Source organism: Helicoverpa armigera, chromosome 9 (assembly GCF_030705265.1).
Source record: "Helicoverpa armigera isolate CAAS_96S chromosome 9, ASM3070526v1, whole genome shotgun sequence".
Lineage (NCBI taxonomy): Eukaryota > Metazoa > Arthropoda > Insecta > Lepidoptera > Noctuidae > Helicoverpa > Helicoverpa armigera.
This window is the reverse complement of record NC_087128.1, coordinates 11116957-11136965: the sequence shown is the minus strand read 5'-3', so window position 1 is coordinate 11136965 and position 20009 is coordinate 11116957. Positions and strand designations below refer to the sequence as shown.

The 20009-nt window shown below is 36.7% G+C and overlaps 3 protein-coding genes across 6 annotated transcripts; 1 reads left to right on the top strand and 2 right to left on the bottom strand.

Moving 5' to 3' along the window:
- Positions 1-415: 415 nt before the first annotated feature.
- Positions 416-4285, bottom strand: LOC110369700 (uncharacterized). Its single transcript, XM_021325214.3, has 3 exons — positions 2428-4285; positions 2246-2355; positions 416-2160 (listed from the first exon to the last, which is right to left on the bottom strand). Exons 1-3 carry the CDS (start codon positions 4283-4285, stop codon positions 562-564), a joined length of 3567 nt encoding a protein of 1188 aa, XP_021180889.3. The 3' UTR covers positions 416-561.
- A 634-nt stretch (positions 4286-4919) lies between these two features.
- Positions 4920-10189, bottom strand: LOC110369699 (uncharacterized). The gene is made up of 3 exons (XM_021325213.3): positions 7484-10189; positions 7302-7411; positions 4920-6679 (listed from the first exon to the last, which is right to left on the bottom strand). Exons 1-3 carry the CDS (start codon positions 9972-9974, stop codon positions 5096-5098), a joined length of 4185 nt encoding a protein of 1394 aa, XP_021180888.3. The 5' UTR covers positions 9975-10189; the 3' UTR covers positions 4920-5095.
- Positions 10190-10682: 493 nt separating this feature from the next.
- LOC110369726 (solute carrier family 25 member 35) lies at positions 10683-19539 on the top strand. Of its 4 annotated transcripts, XM_021325263.3 has the most exons (6): positions 10683-10898; positions 16611-16731; positions 17171-17480; positions 17718-17968; positions 18318-18536; positions 18807-19539. In XM_021325263.3, the coding sequence occupies exons 3-6, from the start codon at positions 17182-17184 to the stop codon at positions 18998-19000; spliced, it is 963 nt and encodes a 320-aa protein (XP_021180938.3). In that variant the 5' UTR covers positions 10683-10898; positions 16611-16731; positions 17171-17181; the 3' UTR covers positions 19001-19539. The 4 variants fall into 4 exon arrangements, with proteins under 4 accessions (XP_021180938.3, XP_021180937.3, XP_063892319.1 ...); XM_021325262.3 differs by lacking the exon at positions 16611-16731 and having other exon boundaries at positions 10684-10898; XM_064036249.1 differs by lacking the exons at positions 16611-16731; positions 17171-17480; positions 17718-17968; positions 18318-18536; positions 18807-19539 and adding exons at positions 12223-12465; positions 12744-13070; positions 14344-14486; positions 15098-15354 and having other exon boundaries at positions 10690-10898.
- Positions 19540-20009: the final 470 nt, after the last annotated feature.

The following is a 20009-nucleotide window of genomic DNA, read 5'->3' as shown; positions in this document are numbered from 1 at the left end:
CAAGAAACTAAAGGATGAAGTCGATGAGAATACTATGGAAAAGGTTAAGTAAAAAGAAAAAACAAAAGATTTATAATGTAACAGTATGATCGGTCAGTTAATCAAAGCCGAACTTGATTACCAGGCGATACAAGGAAGCAGGAACGATGGTATAACTTCTTTGTATATTAACAATATTAATGCCTTTAATATTTACAATACATATTTACAATAAAAATCAAAAACTATCCTAGTAAAACAAACAACTAAAAAGCGTCAAAAAATTCGTCCCCATCGCTGTCAACTGGGAGCGTGCCCAAGAGGCTGGCAGCATTACCTCGTTGGATCGCCATGCTGATTCTTTGTCCGAGGTAATAGCCAGCCTTCTGGTCACGATGGTGGTTTATCAATACCGTTGCAAATGAAAAAAATAATGTAATCAATAAATAATTTATTTCTTACAAGTTACCATAACGTTACAAAATTTGACTTAGCACGTATCCGAATAAAATTCCGCTTAAAAGTTCAACTGTCTAAACCTATGCCAAATTCCTACACCAAAACATTTCACAATTATTAAAATTACACAACGTAAACAAAGTCAGCTTGCGTGGATGCTGTGGTACACCTTTGGGCTCCTCCCCCTTTTCGTTCGACTTCGTTCGACCCTTTATTCTTACCCTTGCCGGCAGCTTTAGCGAGAGCTACGAGCCGATCATATTGCTCCTTCTTCATGATCTCGCTGCTTATAAACGAATGGAAACATGGCATATGGAACGAGCTCACACTTATGCCCTGTTCTGTAAGAGTATTCACCCTATCTTTAGGTCTTCTATTGCGATAATCTTTCAGTCTGAAATATATCTTATTCCCGCGACCATCCACTGCAATGATACCTTTGTCTGACGGCGTCGCGTGCTTGCATTTCTTCCTCTCAACGAAAGTGCGCGCACGAGTTGAACCATATTTTCCTTTGGTCTTACCAGACCGCGGGATAGTTTTAGGCTCTGGAATTTTCACATCTTCTCCGCGTGCCATCATGGTTTGTAATGTAGACAATAATAGCTTCTTATCTTGCCCATGCCCTACAATTCCCATTTTGGACAATTGTTTGGGTGATGCACTCCCAAAGCAACTCCAAGTGGCCTCGACATTCTTCAAGCCTTGTTGTTTATCTTCTTTCTTGTCAGGTTTCTTACCGGATCCTTTCTTTTTTGGCTCTTGTGGAGGCTTCGTCTTAGGATAGAACTTCCACTTGCCTTGTTCTACGTAGCCGTCTACTCCGACCACTAGCCACTTACCGTCTGATGATTGAAATTTGCCAGTCTCCGCATCAACGTGCTCTCCATCCGGTCCTATGAAGATATTTGGAGCCCATTTCTCGTCGGGTCCAATATGGCCATCCGTGTTTATCTCTAGCCACTTCCCATCAGGACCCCAAAACCCACCTAAATCGCTACATTCCTGTTTCCCATCAGGACCTTTGAAATATCTTGGCACTGGATTACCGTACCTATCTAAAAGCTTTACTCTGTAGTCCAAGTATGTGTACTGGGAAGAGCTATCGGCAGTTAGAACTTTCTTACATTTAAACGTTGGATCAAAAGTGGCAGTAGGAGGAGTAAATTCAACAATCCATTCATCGGAATCAGTATCGGATTCCGTCAGCTGTTTGTCTTCAGAACAAGAGCAGGACTGAGAGTCCTCGTGATCTTCTTCTGGCTTGTAACAAGGACAATCCGGCTTTTCCGCATTAGGCAATATACCAAGCGCTTGTTGATACGTCTTGAGACAAATTTCATGGCACATATCTTTGAATGCACTCTGAACGAAATCACGTTGAAGTCTCTCCAGCCGCCTTTGCGCACGTTCTTTCTTTTTCTTTCTTTCTAGATTCTCCTCTGCTGTCCTTCCTATCGTGTAAGTCACGAGTGGTTTATCTTCGTACGGATACTGGTTAAATGTTCTCGGTTTCGTATATGTTTTCATAGTTTCCATAGTCACAGTATATTCACCCTCCTTCTTATGCACAATGAGTAAAGGACGCTTAAGTGGTCTTTTCACCTTCCCTAAATCTTTTTTCCTGAATCTTTTAGCAATGACTTCACCGGGATTCTTAGCAATTTTAAGCAACCTTACTATATGCTTATTGGTGGCACCGGGCTTCCATTGCGGACGGAACTAAGAAAAAATAATAAATAAAAATAAATGAATGTTTTCCATTACTTATTTTAAATAAATTATTAAAATATATAAATGTACGCACCTTTATACCAGGTACGTTTTCAGCATTCCAAAGCCAGCCCATAGTCTTGGGTACCACAGTCAAAGTGCCTGTACAAGGCAATGCGCAGTGACTATGTCCAATGTGCGGTGCTAATTAGATAGGAGAATTAGCAGAGCTATATACAACAATATTTCAATCAAACAAATAAGCTAAGTACATACGTATACCTGAATAACCGTAGTTAAATTTAAATTTGTCGTCCTTTTTTTTATGTTTTCCCTTTTTTGTTACTTCTTTTTCGGATTCAATGACCTTTTCGGGTCCTTTTTTCTCCTTTTTAGAATCAGCAGGATCTTTTTTATCTTTCTTTGATTCACTTGCTCCTTTTTTATCTCCTTTTAACTCGACGGCTTCTTTTTTTTCTTTCTTAGGCTCAGGAACTTCTTTTTTCTTAGGTTCCCCAATCTCTTTCTTATCTCTTTTAGTATCGCTACCAGATGTACTAAGCTTCATCAATCTATTTTTATCAGCTAATTTGTGATAGATTGGGCAAGGAAAGGGCAAATCAAATCCAGGTGTTTTTGCATATTCATCTCCAAAAACTTCATACCCACCGCATATATCACAAAATGTTGTTTTCTTTATGAAGCCAAACTGACATTCGCATTCACAATAACAGGGTTCGCTACCGAACTTCATCTTTGCAGTCATTCCTCCGATCACTTCTTCAACTTTTTCTCTGACATCACAACAATCTCTTCCCCGGGTACTTAGCTCTAGCAGAGTACGATTATCTGGTGGAGTTGGTAGTTTTCTCATTATTTTATTTTCGCAATCAATGTGACCACATTTTTTTACAGTAATTAGTTCGGTGGCCTTTAGCGGTAAATCTAGGGAACAATAGCTACGAGTGCCAGACACATTTCCTGCTACTTTCCTCGGACAGTCACCTTTACAAACTCTGAACTTATAATTTTCTTCTTCTTGCTCGCCATCAGATTTCGATTTTTCGGACATAGCTTGTGATCTATCGGAAGGGGATTTCGTTTTCTCGGAAGGGGATTTAGATTTCTCAGATGCGGTTTTCTCGGATGTGGGTTTCTCTGTTTCTTCTGACTTAGGGGAATCTACAAAATCTTTTGCAACTGTAAAGTATGATACGCAGTAGATTTGATTGCCAAATGGCCCTGAAGGACTACCTCCAAAAATGTAATCATACATTTTTTTATCTATAGATGAGCATGATTTAGTTTTTATAACATCTACATGTTTGATGTTGCGTAGTTTTGTGTAGCTTCTTACTACAGAAGCAACGCCACTTTTATTTTGTTGGCTCTCAATTTTATTATCTCTTTTATCTTCATTAGTCTCGAATTTCGAGCATCGTTCCTTACTACTAGAGTCTTCTTTGGACTTCACTTCCTTCTTTTTTTTAATATTTATTTTTGTGTTTTGATTGAACGGACTGCCTCTTCGCTTCTTACTACTATTCACGGCTATTATACCTTCAGTTAATGGATCGGGTTTGTTCGTAATGTTACTAATCACTGTAGGTTTATATTTTATGTAACTCAATTTGACAACCATTTTAACCACAGCCATACGTTTTGAATTCATTTCATGGAAAACATTGTAATCGCCTTGAACACAAACCGGTTCCTGTTTTTTGTTAAGTCTTTTCAAATAGTCGATAAAAGGTGCACTCCATGAAATATTAGTTGAACCTATTTTATAATCAGGTACAAGTTTACTCCATAACGACAATTCCATAGGATACTGATTCATATTTGAAATAAGGTTGTCCGCATTATTTTCAACTAAGACAGATACTCCTGTCTGAGCCTCAGGCGATGGTGACTTTGGTGATTTGTCCGAGGGTTTAGCAGTTCGTGATCTAGTTTTCCGTTTAACCTTATGTGGTCTAGTCCTTAAGTATGTCCCTGATTCATTGGGATCTTTTAGATTTATATTAAATACATCAGCGAACTGACTTTTGATGATAAACTCCCTGCAGTTGATGAAGCTTTTCAATTCTTCAACTTTTATTTCGAACAAGAACATTGAATCCGTAAGAGCCATTTTTACATTAATTACACTTAACTAACTGATATCATATATACGATTCTCGTTTCCAAAACCTATATTCACAGAACAAATTAATTTTAATTTTATAGTACTTTCAATTTTACAACTTGCCAAATAAATGTGTCACTAATTTTGAAATTTTTGTTTCCAACATTTTTGAAGGTGTCAATCGAGACAGCCGTGGTTAACAAATTATATCAAAGAGGTTCTCATAAAAAAAATATGTTTTTTGTGCAGCGTTACTATTGTTCAGAGAACATGCAGTGAACAAGATTCCTAGCAAAACGTACAAGCATGCATGTGCACGGAACGGCAAAGCTACCGATCGAGACCACAGCTAGGATGTGGCTCTGTTCGGAATTTTCTAAGCTTCAAAATCTGCAACGCGAGTGTTACACACATACGGTTCTCTTTGAGCTTTTTTTTGACCTTACAAGACTGACCGCTAGCCTTCACACAGTCAACTTGATGCAGATATTACCCCAGAAAAACGTGGGTGCTAAGAGGCCCAAACTTTTTGTGTTGCAACATACTTCCTCTTTTAGTCTCTAAAAACAACGAAGATTTCAAAATGTAAAATATTTAACAAAACTCAATAGCTTTGTTATGCCATTGCATAAATAGGTAATCAAATAATATTATTTATTTCACTACAGTGTTAAAATAAACGCCAACAGAAAACAAACACTACTATTTTTTCTTTTTATAAGTTCCATGGATAACAAACTTTTCGATTCACCTATCTTTTTAATGAAATGTAAGTTTATATATATAATACGAGAGGTATCTATGTATATACAGTATCTACATTTGATATTTTGATTCAAATGTGGAGGAAATGGTAGATGTCGGTAATCCAAAAGATCTGTCCGTTAATGATTGCATCTTCCTCTCGTAGTCGATAAAACCCTGCATGGTGAAGGGAGACAGCTTCTTCCTCGGCGTGTTTGAAGCCCTATTGGTCTTTCGAGGAAGCTTCAATTCTCCTAAGTCATCGTAAGCTCTAAGTTCTTCTATAATTTCACGGTATTTTGCTATTTTTTTCGCGTCCATATAAGCTTTCCGATCCATTTGTGGCATACGAGGTAGTTTGCTTTTATCATAATTTACAGAAACACTCATAACTAAGGGAGTTTTAGATTTGTGGTTTGGAACTATGGGGTGTGTTTTCTTTGCCTTGTCCTTGTCGTTTTTCTGGGTTTTAGATATTGGCGATGTGGATACAGCTGGTACTACAGATTTTTTCCTGTCACCTAATTTAGATTTCGATTTTGCAGGCGCGTGTGGTGCGGCAGGTGCTGTATCTCCTTTGTTTTTACTCTCTTTCCCTTTAGACGTCGCATCCGTAGATTTGCCACCTTTCTTCACATCGACAGTTGAAGCTGTGACGCTTGACTTCGATTTTGTACCTTTCACTGTTTTTTTCTTATTATTATTATTATACCACGCCCAATTACCATCCTTATCTATATATCCGTCTATACCTATTTTCCATAACTGTCCAGAATTGTCTGTAAAGGATCCTTCCTCGGCTGAATAGTACAAACCGTCAGGACCTATGAAGTTCATGGGTACCCATCGTTCATCTGGTCCTATGTAGCCGTCCTTATTGATCTCCAACCAAGTCTTTTTTGGACTCCAAAATCCGCCTAAGTCGCTGCATTCCTGTTTGCCATCGGGACCTTTGAAGAATCTTGGCACTTGGTTACCACTTTTATCTAATACTTTTACTTTATAATCTAAATAATTGTACTGGGTCTCATTCGAAGCGTACACTGGTGGATGTTTTGCTTTTGCATCCCATCTTGCCGCGGGCGGTGTAAACTCTACAATCCACTCATCGTTATCAGTATCGCTTGACGATATAGTACCGACATCTGAACAAGAACAGGAATCTATAATAGGTGGAGTGAGGGAGCCGTTGGACTCGGCGCAGGGACAATCAGGGGCATTGGGGTGTGGCAATGGCAGCAGCCCGATCGCTTGATTATAAGCTTTCAAACAAATCTCTTGACACCTGTCTCTGAATGTAGACTGGAGCAGTCTACTCTTTCTTCTAGTTTCCCTGCGTTCTCTTCTATCGCGCTGCCTCTGAATTTTGCGTTTCTCTTCTGCTGTCTTTCCTATTGTATAGATCAGAGGCGGTTTTTCATCGTACGGATATTGGAATAAAAGGCGCTCCTTAGAGAATTTCTTGAACACTTCCATTTGAACGGTGTATTCTCCATCATGCTTTGTGACGATCAATGTAGGCTTCATTTCGATTTTTTTCTTGCGCTGCAACAAAGCCCGCTTTTTCTTGTTGATGCTGTCCGTACCTTCTCTTGTAGTCCTGTACCTCCTCACCAGGACCGCATTGGCAGCTCCGGGTCGCCAATTTGGCCGAAACTGAAAATATTAATAGTGTTTACGGGTCTCCTATATTAGATGATATTTTATAGGCAACTTTTCAATGGTTAAAGCAAGATTCACAACAACAGTTGTAGATTTCATTACAAAAGACAAAAATACCGTTTTGTATCCCGAGTCTCAATACGTGGAGGACAAGGATACAGATTTATTTATCGTAGTCTAATAGCCCGTTTGCATTTAACATTCTTCAATAATGTATTATCAGACGTAGTACTTACCGAAATTAGCCACGTATCAAGTTTTCCTGCATGTTTTTATTATTCCTAAATGTTTAAGAATCAATCAAAGTCGAAAGTCAAAACCCAAAGTAATATCTTTCTTCATGTAGATAGTTATTCATGTGTCTAAACTGTTCGTATGAACAGAACAGTGAAGGGTATCCTTCATGTACAAACTGTACCTACACGGCATTGGTTGAGGTACAAAAAGTTTTTTCAAATAAAACTTGTTTTTTCCTGGACGTAGTTGCTCAATAAAGTCGTGTATCATTATAAAATTAGAACACAAGAACAGCTCAATATTTTTTGTAAAGCAAAACTACGAAAAACCAGAAAGTTATATTATAAAGGACCTAAAATAAACATATATTTTATCTTACTTTCATTCCCGGAATGTCTTCAGCGTTCCACCTCCAGCCCATATGAGGCGGAACAGGTGGATAGTGGTAGCTAGGTTTTGAATCATCCTTTTTCCCAGGTGCTGCTGCCTCTGAAGGATAAGATATAAAATAAAGTCTCGTGAACGGGTGGTAGGGTAATATTATATCAAAAATGAACATACGCGCGCTGTCTGCTGAGGCGGTAAACTTTCCAACTTTCTTCTTTTCAGAATTGGTCTTCTTCGGCTCGGCTTCGGCACTATCTTTCTTTTTCTTCTTCTTGGAGTTGTCTTTACTTTCTGCGTTGTCAGTTTTCTTAGACTTCTTCGTTTTATCTTCACCGCTGTCTTTCTTCTCAGGGGCTTTCTTTTCTGGTGAGCTCTTTTTATCAACTGGTCCTTTCCCACCTTTTGTGGACCCTGATCTCCTAGTTGCAACATTCCTTCCAGTTTTTGTACTTCCTTCATTAGCTTCATCTTCCGGCCAGGGACTTTGAACATCAATGTACTTTTTATCGTACAGTTTATGGTACACTGGGCAAGGATGAGGCTTAATATATTCTGGCTGGTCTCGCATATCATCTCCAAGACACTCGTAACCCCCACAGACAGCACAATAGGTCGTTTTGCTGGAAAATTTAAAAGTACACACACAATCACAATAACAAGGGTCCTCTTCATCGGGTGGTCTGGGACAAATTGATTTTCTTTTAACTCCATCAGCAATAAAATCTTTAACTCTATCTACTACGTCGCACGACTTCACACAACACGGGTTGTAAAGTTCATCGAACCGCATTTCTATGTTGCTGTCTGCAGGACTTGGATCGTACTCATGTCTGCTTGGACATACTGGAGACACACACTTTGAGGAGTCGTCATCGTGCAATTTACTTGCATCAGTGGAGCAATTCGTTTTAGAGCAAGATGTTTTAGTGTCCGATGCTTTTACACTTGGGCATTCAGGACCACAATATTTGTATTTGCTGGGGGGTTTCTCCGACTTATCTGATTTATTTGACTTAACGTCAGGTTCCTTACCACTTGACTTTCTATCGGATTCACTGCCACTAGGTGATGTGTCAGGTTTATTCTCAAACTCATATTGTACTGTGAAATAGTAAACATCATAGACTTTTTGTTCTGGCTTTTTATGTGGGCACCCCTTCCCTTCGCATATTTTCGAGTCGCTCGATGCATCTTCGCAATCTTTACTACAGATAGACGCACAAGAAGTTCTCTTAGTGAGTGCTTCTTTCATTTTATCAACGCAAGCACATTGAGTGGACATGCCTTCTAATGTCGCTCCGTGAGCAAACACTCCTTCGTGTTGTAGAAAGTCTTGAATTCTTGCAGTTAATGTGCAGTTTTTGCTACCACAGGGCCCAATAAGATCGTCGAGCATAAATTCTTCATTGTCTTCATCGACGAGGTTTTCGATATAAGCCCTTATATCTCTAGCAATTTTGCATTCTGGTTTGCCACACGGACCTCGGATGTTAGCGATGTCGAAAGTGGCGGGGCCACTAGTACCTGCAGTCTTTACGCCAGCATCCATACAAAGTGGGCAGGGGCCCATTTTGGCTTCTTTCTTGAAGCGTTCAGCGAATTCACCCTTGGGCCATGCTGTCTCTCGGCAATAACAAAGCCTATCAATATCTGTAGCTTTCACCCTCGGGCTTATCGTAGGTCGAGGTGTTAGCATCCTCATGTTATCATTGCAGGATACAATGATTTTCCTGACATAGTCAATGATGAAATCGATATCTGGACAAGTCTCGGGAGCTTTGTATATCGATTCAGGAGGTTTATCTGCATGATTCATGCAACAATAACCGTCTTCACCGAAGAAAGCGAGATTAGCTCCAGGAGCATTTTTGTAGTCAGCAAACGCAATCTTTGTGGATTTCGGTTTGTCTACAATAAATTGATTTTCTATTTTATTACAATTTTCTTCAAATGCTTCATCAGTAGTCTTCAACGTACACATGTAAGATGTAGTTTTGGAATTAATTCCCGTATAAAGACATTTGCGAAAAGTTGGATCTTCTGAAAGAGTTCGAAATGCTGTTGTAACCTTGTCATTAAGGAATGATAATTTTACTTGAATTGATAGTTTCGCCATTAGTTTAGCCCTACCTTCTTCGAATATATTGTACTCATCCTTCACAACTACTGGAGGAGGTTCCTGACAATCAGCGATTTTTTCTAAATATAATAAAAATACTGGGTCCCAAGGTATGCTCGTGTTGCCAATGAACACTAAATTCTCTTCTTTGCTCCATAATGACAGCTCGAGAGGGCACTTCTTCATATTTTGGATCAATATCGATGGACTGCTTGAGAATAACACCGACTGTCCCGACTGTATCGCGGGTTCTGGTGGCGGCTCCTCAACTTTAGCCCCTTTCTTACCCTTTTTGCCCTTTTTGGGTTTTTTCGGTTTGGCCTTTTTCTTCTTACCTTTCTTTCCCGGTGGCTCCGGTGGTAACGGTAATGGTTCTGGCATCACTATGTGCATTTGCTTCGGATCCTTTAGTTCCAGTGAAAATATATTGGCGAAATCACTTTTTATAACCAATATTCTACTTTCCACCATACTCTTAACGTTTTCCACTACCACCTCAAATAAGAACATACCAACTTTAACTCCCAAGCTAGGCTCAGTTGCCATATTTTGTTTTTTTTTAGTACTTTATTTATTAAATTTGATTTTTATACTAAATTACATATTTTTTTATTTGTTTTCTTTATTAAATATCACAATTAATTTTGTTTGTACAAAACATTAATAATACTGTCAAGTGTGATATTTGTTTTCTATGCCATCAAAAAACTCATATTCGGCCAGAAAACGTTATTAAACCTTATTAGTGAAAATACAATTAAATCCATATATGATATTACGTACATTAGTAATGTACATGTTACCTACATCATAATAACATAATCGACTTTGAAGTGCCGTATCATATGTACTGGCAACCTGGCAAACCAGCTTAGCTCCTGTGCAAGAGGTCTCGGGTTCGATTTCGAAACTTTCACAAAGCAGCACGTTTAGTCTGGATGTCGGTGTCTGCTACACGTAAATATCATCTCTATCAATATCGTCTCTATCAAGAAATAAGCAAGCGCTCAGTGCTTAGCCAGTTTGACTGAGTGGCAATGCTGCCAATTTCTTGGGCATAATCCCCACTGAAAATTTTACGGATGAGCTTTTTGATACATACTTGTGATTTATCTTTTTCATTTATTTCTAAAGTTCTTTTAGGTCCTTTTTCAAATAACGCAGTCAATGGGCACAGAGTCCAGAGTTTCTGTCTATGTCATTGTCTATGTCCACTTGGTAATCCGTAGACAAGCCTACATGTTTTATCAGCTGATCGTGAACTGTCAGTTTCGAATTTGACAGATCTCCGCAATGTTTGCTACTTTGACATTTGAAAATTCCCTGTATTACGAAATCATAGAAATAGAAATATAACATTTTCTGTAAGTTTCCGTCACATAATCGACTTCACGGCAGCCCATGATGTTGACCCATATACCATTAATAGAATACATTAGATGACTTCAAGTTGCACCAACTCTGGATAAGGTTAGTTATTTTATTGCTAATATTTATTTCAGTTAAATGTTTATATCTTCTTAGTTTTCAGTGACGCATGTGATAATTTAAAGCTAATTTACTGAATATTACATCACAGTTCCAAAGTAACCAAATGTGTCTTACAATTACGAGCCTTGTGCAAATCCTGCAGTAATTCGCGCTCAAGTTTTTAAAAAGCGTTATTACGTGGTTAACTCTTTTTCCTGACATAAATACATGTCCTAATTAATACCCTTATTTTAATTTAATTGTATAATATGTCCCTTTAGACATAAAATATTTTAATAAATGTAATAAACCTAAAAAAATAATTTTTAAAAATCTTTAAATGTTTGTGTTTAGTCTGTGTCATAATATTGTCAGTGTTGATTTATCTAACAAGGTGTGTATGTGTATCATATTATAAAAAAAATACTACCTTGTTTACCGATTTCAAAGTAAGTATGTAGGTACAGTGACGTTTTCAATATAACATCAAAATCTTATTTAATTTGATAATGTTTTCTAATAACCTTCCTTTAAAGAGAATACACCATTAACTCCTGCCAAGCATTCACCCACAGCAAGGAGTTAATGAAAAGTTCAATACATTAGTTTTACTATTAACTCGTTGTATGTCGGAGACAGATATACACAAGACACAATTTATTTTCTATTGTTCTATGATGACATCATTCAAGCCGTTAAGCAATTTAAGGCAACTCCTGCTTCCCAGGGGAACTTCTTCCTGTACTGGGGTAAAATATTGCATATATTAGTCAGAGATAGCTTTTCAACAGTAAAAGAAGACAGTAGTAAAACAGTTCAGTCATTTTTGATATAAATGATTCCTCTTTATAATATTAGTAAAGACATAGAATTATAGATTAATATATGTAGATTGCTACAGGTAGGTATGTAACATTCCTATTTCTTATAACAGTAACCTTGAATGCTATTAGATAAACTACCTATCTAAATGCTACATTACATTTTGTTTGATTTTACCTTAACGTAGGCTGGTTTTAATCTATAAATCAACTGACGTTGTATGTTTACAATGATTGCATGTTTCTTTCTTAACTTTAAATATGTATTACTTCATATTACCCAATTGGTTCAGGTAGTCATATCGGAAAAACCTTTCTATTTTTGACAGTATCAAAAAAAAAATGAGTTTTGTAAATTATGTATTTGTTCAACAAAATAATCTTCAAAATTGAGACATGATTTCCGTCCAACTTAAATCACTAACTCGGTTGTGTTAATTTATTTTAAATTTAAATAACAATAACATCAAAACTGTGTGCTGAAAACGCTGTACCTTCCGTAGTACAATGGACTTCGTGGTGGGCGGTCTCGCTGGGGTGGGAGCTGGGTTTTTCAGCAACCCATTCGACGTAGTGAAGACCCGTATGCAGTTACAAGGGGAGCTCAGGGCTAGGGGGAAGCATGCAGTCCACTATAAAAACGTGCCTCATGCGATGTTTAACATAGTGAAACATGATGGAGTGGCTGCGTTACAGAAAGGACTTGTGCCAGCTTTGTGGTTCCAACTTGTCGTAAACGGGGTAAGGTAAGCTGTTTTTGGTTTTGTTTAGTTTATGTATTTATTTTTTTGGCTATCTCTTTGCTTGCTCTTTTATGTTGATTGTGCATGCTTTTATTTGATTCAGTTGCATTTTTTTTATAAAAACTTTATTTCTATTAACATCAATGCCACATAATTTAGAAATTTTCATAAAAGGTAAAAAAAAAAATCAGGACATTAAACAAGAAATATCTACAACATAATGGTATCTTGAATTCCATCAGTCTCATTAATTTAATTAAAACCTCCTTATTCAATTTTAGGTTAGGCATCTACCAACACGCAGACAACTATGGCCTCCTTAGAGACAAAGAGAACAAAACTCAATTTGTGAACAGTCTGTTCTTCGGCTGCATATCTGGCATGTGTGGAGGACTATGTGGCAGTCCTCTACAGCTTGTGAAGACCCAGCTGATGTCCTACTCCTCACAGAAGATAGCTGTCGGAACACAGCATGCTCACCCAGGCATGATGTATGCGATGAAGAAGATTTATAAGAAGAATGGGTTGTCAGGGTTGTGGAGAGGTGCCCATGGAATGATGATGAGGAATTCTATTGGGAGCGCTTCGCAAATTGCTTCGTTTGCTGTGTAAGTACCTAATTTTGTTTTCAGTACCTACCTGCTATCCCCAGTTCCTCCTTTGAAGTAGGTACAAAGAGGAAAATATTCTCTGTTGTCTATGTCAAAACTATAATTTCTTCTTAATAAGGCCAATAGGTGCGGATGGTTAGGATATACAATATAAATCCAGTTAGTACGGAAGGACCAATGAGCAATTTTAAGACAGAGTATTCGTAACTAGTTGCCATTTCTAAAAATAGAATTATCTATTAAATTAGCTACTTAAATACACAATGATAAGATATACATTATACAGCATGCTGCAAGTCAGCTGATGAAATTGGTGCTATATACTTTTGTTGTGACTATCGGTCGACCTATCGCCGAGCCCCCAGTAGGCAACGCCTTCTTGCGTCAGAGATAGCCTTGCTTAATTATCTTTTTAAATCAGCCGTTAAAGAAAAGGCCACGCTTTTGCGGTCTGCACATTATTGATCTCAAAGCATTTCGCAAAAATGCTACATCATCATCTGCTTATCAGTTTATCGTGCCCTCCAAAACACAGACATTGGTGCCCAAGATATACTTATTTAGAAAGTACCTACCTACATACAAACTTAGAAAAGTTGCATTGATACTGATCTGAAATCGAACCATCCCATACTTGCACACCCATACTTGAGAATTTGGTTCTTTACCCACAAAGCCACCACAGCAGGGTGCAAAATTACATTTTGCAAAAATGCCATAATATACCAAGTTATAAACGATAGTACGTAATTGTAACTTTGCACACGCCCCCTTCGCAATATTATCGTTTCACACGCTTATTTGGGGTTAAGACACTGTTTATTTTTTATGGAAATATTGACCTATGCTATCAATAAATACTAAACAACAGCAATGTCATAATTTAAATAGATGTCTCATTGGAAGCAATTAATTTGTAATGTTAGCTAGGTATTCATTCTATGACGACAAGCAATGTTTGCAAGAATAAAGTCCATTAATAGAGTGCATACTGCGCTTGTTATGTTACTACAAACTGAATCATTTTTCATAGTCGGTGGTCAGCAGAAGCTAGAAAGTCTAACAATCGCATGTGAAACAGTGGTAGGGAAATGGCTAGACAGATGATGTGGGGGATTTTTGGGGCCTAATTTGAGGAAAAGCCGTTGTGATCGCTACCTATCAAACTTAAAGCTATCTGGCAATATCGTGTAGTGTTATTTGGAAACCTCTACCCATACTATAACACGGGCATGTCTCATTATTTATATTTGTTTTTTGTATGTTTCAGATGTAAAGAATGGATGGATAACAACGATGTGTTCCAGCAATCTAAATATTTGTCGGCGTTCGTAGCGAGCAACATCGGAGCACTCGTCAAGACTGTATTTTTGAACCCCATGGATGTTATCATGACTAGGCTGTATAATCAAGGTAAATATCCTGGATTCTTTCCTTATTTTTTCGCAAATTTGTTTTAGTATAATCAAGGTAAAATGCCCTGAGGTTTTTTTGGCTTTTTTCCGCTAATTTAATTTGGTTTGGGAGTGTGTAAAGATGTGATTTACTTGACCCTGATTTTTATGACGTGTTAATTTGCAAGATATTTCGTCAATCTCTGTTATACTATACTGCCAAGTCAAAGCTTGTAACTTTTTATTAATTTATCTGAACGAAACCGCGGAAAAATCGCTAAAAGACAATGTAGATTTCCCGCTCTTTTTGTTCAGATTAAAAATAATAGCTATATAATTAATCACCTATACCTACATAAATATACCAAAGTCAAATCATTTTATTTCATTTAGGCCTTTACAAGCACTTATTAACGTCAAAAATATAAACAAGTTTGTTTCTAGTTGGCATATGACTCTCGCATCATGTTTGGCTTTAAAAACATAAACAGTGACTTGTTTGTTTTTGTCAAAAACATATCACCTAATTATAGCATTTTGCGTTGAACTCAATCATTTCACTACACTTGAGAATGACATCTTAATATAAATAAATTTTATCATCTTTTAACAAAAAAATATTTGTTTCAGCCGTCGACGCGAACGGGCGGGGAGTCATGTATTCGGGTATTGCCGACTGTGCAAGGAAAATCGTCAAAGCGGAGGGGGTCTTAGCTTTCGGAAAAGGCATGGGCCCCTCTTACTTACGTCAAGCACCCCATACAGTACTGCTTTTGGTATTCTGGGATATGCTAAAAGATTTGCAAAAGAGTCTTGAATTGCATACGTAGGGGTTTTTTTGCAAATGCCTCGAGGTATCCGTGCCTCAAAGTTTATAGGAAAGTGAGATTATGTAGATTTAAGATTGTTTTTTTTTTACATTGTGTAGGTATTTTTATTTTTACTATTGTTATTTTTTTTTAATTAGGTAAGTTATTTATGTAGATGATGTGTTATGTTATTGCCATCTTTTATCTTTTTTATCATATTAGCGCAATGCAGGAATTATACAATTGTCTTATGTTCGGACAGATATCGGATGTTTTGATACTGAAAGATAATGTATCAGTAGTTATTGATAATTCTCAAATTATATTTTAGTTACTTAAATGTCTTCCTTGCCAGTGTCAGGTTAGTAAAAAAATATTTAGACTTGTATATATTTAGGGCCGTTTTCAATATTCTATCTATCTTTACTTACCAGTAATTTGACATAACTTGTATGGGCCTAATGTCAAAATTCGAATAGAATATTCGGAAGGGCCTTTAATTTATAGGTTATCCAGGTATTATGCTTTTTGTTTTGTCCTCCACTTTTAATGAATATTAGTGAACAATGCAATAATTAGATAACATTAAGTTTAGTACCTGATTTTAGGTAATATGTAGCATAGTGCCCCAAATCTTCCCAGACCCGTGTGACTCAGTATTATTGCAAACAAATACCTTAATCTAAGCATTTTATTTACTCAACTAGTATTTGTTTAAAAATATAGCATTTAATCCAACGATTACAGTACAAATCATATTTTAATTGAATTAAATCAATTTTTGTTTTTGTGTTGTTGTCTTAAAAATTAGTGATATTATTTTATATGGTAACCCTGTTCTGAAATGAGCCAAAGAGGATTGTAACCGTTTTATAATACTTTATTGACTATACGAATTGTTGTTATTTTGTAGGAAGAAACTCATAAAAATTGTGACAGCACAAATAGTGGTACCAAAGTTAAGTAAATAATAAGAGGGTTTTTCTTTTAGAAGAATAATCTGAATCTCTATTTTACACTTGTACTATAAATATCAGTGCCTTTATATCTTTTGTATTTTTATTCATTACATAAATAATGTAGAAAAAATGTACAATGTATTGCCATATAATTGTTTAAAACAGTGCTATTGAAAGTTAAGCTTTATGGTAGTAGCAATAAATTTTTAAAATGTTTATTTCGTTTTATTTCTAATATTTTATATACTTGAAACTATAATCATATCCCATTTAGTAAGTTTTATTTTCTTATAGGTATATACATATATAATATATTTTTTCATAGTCTGTTTAATTTTTAATAGAGAGCTACATATTTTTTTTCATATTTTTCAGAAAATTTTCAATATGAAGTTCACTACAGTCCCAAGAATATCAATGAATATATAATCCCGATGCCATTCAATATAAAAATCCGAAAAAAAAACGTACTACTGATGAATAAGACTTTATCCCGGTAAAACTTAGTTCAATTGTTTTTATTACTTCAGACCTAGGCTCAATTTTTTATCTCTATTTAGATCATAAAGTAGGTAAAGAGTATCTTGCATATCACAGCTACTTCAATAGTTCAACATTTCCATGTGTGTATAAAACCATTGAAAAGTATTACATCATAGCCCATGAAAATTCATGAACTAAGTATATTTAAAACTAACCTCACCACTCAGAGTATTTAATGGTTACTTAAGCCATTCCTTAGTGAAGGATTTGTATGACACTCCGTCACTAAGGAGTGGCTTAGGTATTGTAATCATTAAATGTCTCTGAGTTAGAGGTTCAGGTCAGAGGTTAGTCTAATACGAGTGAGTACTTAGTACAGTCACAGATTAGGTACTTAATAACTACGTAAGTACAGGTTACTTTACTTTATGAAAATATATCATCTTCCACAGACTAAACAAAAATGGTGAGTGTCCCGGTACATAAACCCAAAACGCTGGCGCGCGATTTAAATCGTGATGTCACCGATTTACTTATGGGCGGTGTGTCAGCCATGTTCGCTTCTCTATTCACAAACCCTATAGAGGTTGTCAAAGTAAGACTGCAGTTACAAGGAGAACTTAAAGCGAGGGGCGAGCATGCTGTCTTCTATAAGAACGTGCCCCATGGCCTGTATGTGGTCGGCAAAAATGAAGGAATCGTGGCCTTGCAAAATGGACTGACTGCTATGCTTGGGTTTCAGTTCTTTTTAAATATTTTTAGGTAAGTGTGATGTTTTTATTTGAGTTTGTATTAAGTAATGTATGGTTCGTATTGGTCCCAGGTTAATGTTGTTTTGGAACTTTGAAATAGTGGAAGAGTTATTAAAATACCTACTTCAAGTTTTAAAAATTTCCTTTTCTACTTTTTTGGGAGTGGCTCAGACACATTTTATTTCGTAAATTACCTTTGGAGGGTACACATACTAGCGTATATTTGATCTATATGCATATATTTTAGGTTAGGGTCCTTCCGAATAGCCGAAAGAAGGGGCATGCTCAAAGACTCAACGGGGCAAACCTCCTTGCTCCGAGGCGCCGGTGTCGCGGGCGTTGGCGGCGCCCTAGGGTCTATAGCCGGGACTCCATTCTACCTGGTGAAGGTTAGGCTGCAGTCTCAAGCAGCCAAGGCGATCGCTGTCGGCCATCAACATAAGTGCAAGGGGACCACGAGCGCGCTTATGGATATATTTAGAAATGAAGGTGTTAAAGGTACGGTTATCTACATTTCAGCCTTTTTTCGAGTATGGCGAAATAAATACCGAATTTAGCCAAACTGATTGTGGTAAAATTGCAAATAGACCTAAGTAAGTGGTAACTTGTACCAATATTACCACCTAATCATAAAATGTGGTCTCAAAAAAGTACCCAATTTAGTGCTAGGTTAAAACCATGAACTGACATTTTCAATATTCAAGTATAAGGTATTTAATTAAACCTAACACTGAAGTGGTCTCTATTTTGAGGACATGTTGAAAAATAAGTCCAAAGGTCACATTCAAGTTCATTTAGGTTCTTGATGGCTACCATATTTTCGCTTATCAGAAAAAAAACATTTCAGGTCTGTTCCGCGGCGTTGGTCCTCAAATCCCTCGCGGCATGGCTGGCAGTGCCTCTCAGATCCTAAGCTTCACGTACGCCAAGGACTGGCTGCGAGCTCACGACTTGTTCACGGAGTACCCTCTCATGCTGTCCTTCTTCGGAGCCAACCTTGGAGGCATCGTGATGACGCTGTGTCTCAACCCCTTCGACGTTATTGCTACTAGGCTGTGCAATCAACGTAAGTAGTACCTACTAGAGGTCTATTGAGTGAAGAGTGGGCATCTTTTGTAAACGTTCAAAAATGAGAATACAAACAGTTGTCTTACGATAAAATGTATTTCATGTGGGGTTGTACTTCTGTTACACGCGTCCATATGACATACTACCTATTTGCCAATGTGTGTTATGGTTCCATGTTAACAACATAGGAATAGGGTTATAATTTCCAACAGTTCTTGTGCATTGTTTTTATATGACAAATCCTAATTATTTGTTACTTATTTTTCAGCCGTCGACGCCCAAAACAAAGGGAAGCTCTACAAAGGTATGATCGACTGTGGCCTCAAAATGATTCGCTTCGAGGGCCCAATGTCTCTATACAAAGGTGTAGGAGCAAATTACCTGAGGCTCGGACCTCATACAGTGTTGCTACTCATGTGCTGGGACAAGCTCAAGGAAATCGACGAGTATGCACGTAGTTAACACCTCTTTACATAAACAAAGGAGTTCCCGCTGTATTGGAGCTGCCAGAATCAAAAATTACATCAATTTGGTAGTTTTTTTTAATAGTGATTAAGCATCATTTTTTATTGATTGTATGTATAAACATAACATAATTCTGTTTTTAAGGGAAATGGTAGTGAATTTTACTTTGGTTATTTGAGTCATCTCATGGGCATCGTAGGTCAAGTGCAAGTAACTTAACATGTCCAAGTCACATTCAAATATGATATTAGTTACTTGTGCAGCTATTATGGGTCAAGTACTATCAGCGAATAATGGCTTGGATGATGAATAACCGCTCATAAATAAATATACTATTATACACAGAAAACAAAGTCAACTAACGTGTGAAAAATTGTTAGTTAACATCAAGCATAGAATTTTCAAAAAATCTAATCAACGACTTCAGTGCCAAACATAAAAAAAATCGCTTGTATTGATTTTCTTTAAAAAAGTGAGGTGTTCAAAACAACGGCTTTTAGCCATAGAAACTGATCTTAAAAACTGTAAAAAGTAAATAATAAAATAAAAATAAGAACTAAGATTTATATAACAAATTAGTAAATTCTCATGTCTTTGAATTGGATATTGTGTAATATTTTGTATACCAGACTTTTTATTTTATTTCCTCATTATTTTATTCCTAAATCGAGATTAATCAACTATGCAAACCTCTGTGATAAGATATCATTACCAATTTACAAGATTGTTTATTTTTTTAGTTCACTCAGTTCTAAAGTTATATATTTAATAGTTTTATAGCCTTTTTGTTGATGCTACAATAAAATCATTGTTTTATATTTGTTGTCTTTTACTTTTCACACCTCTTACGCAGAATGTATGTTTTAAATCTTATGCAAGATAGACCTGCTTGTCTTTCATATTTCATCATTGAGTTACGAGATTGGCAGATGTCTGTGTGACCTAATCACTTCAGTACTTTTGTTTCCAAAAATCCGTAGACAATTTTAGAACGAGCTTTATGTTA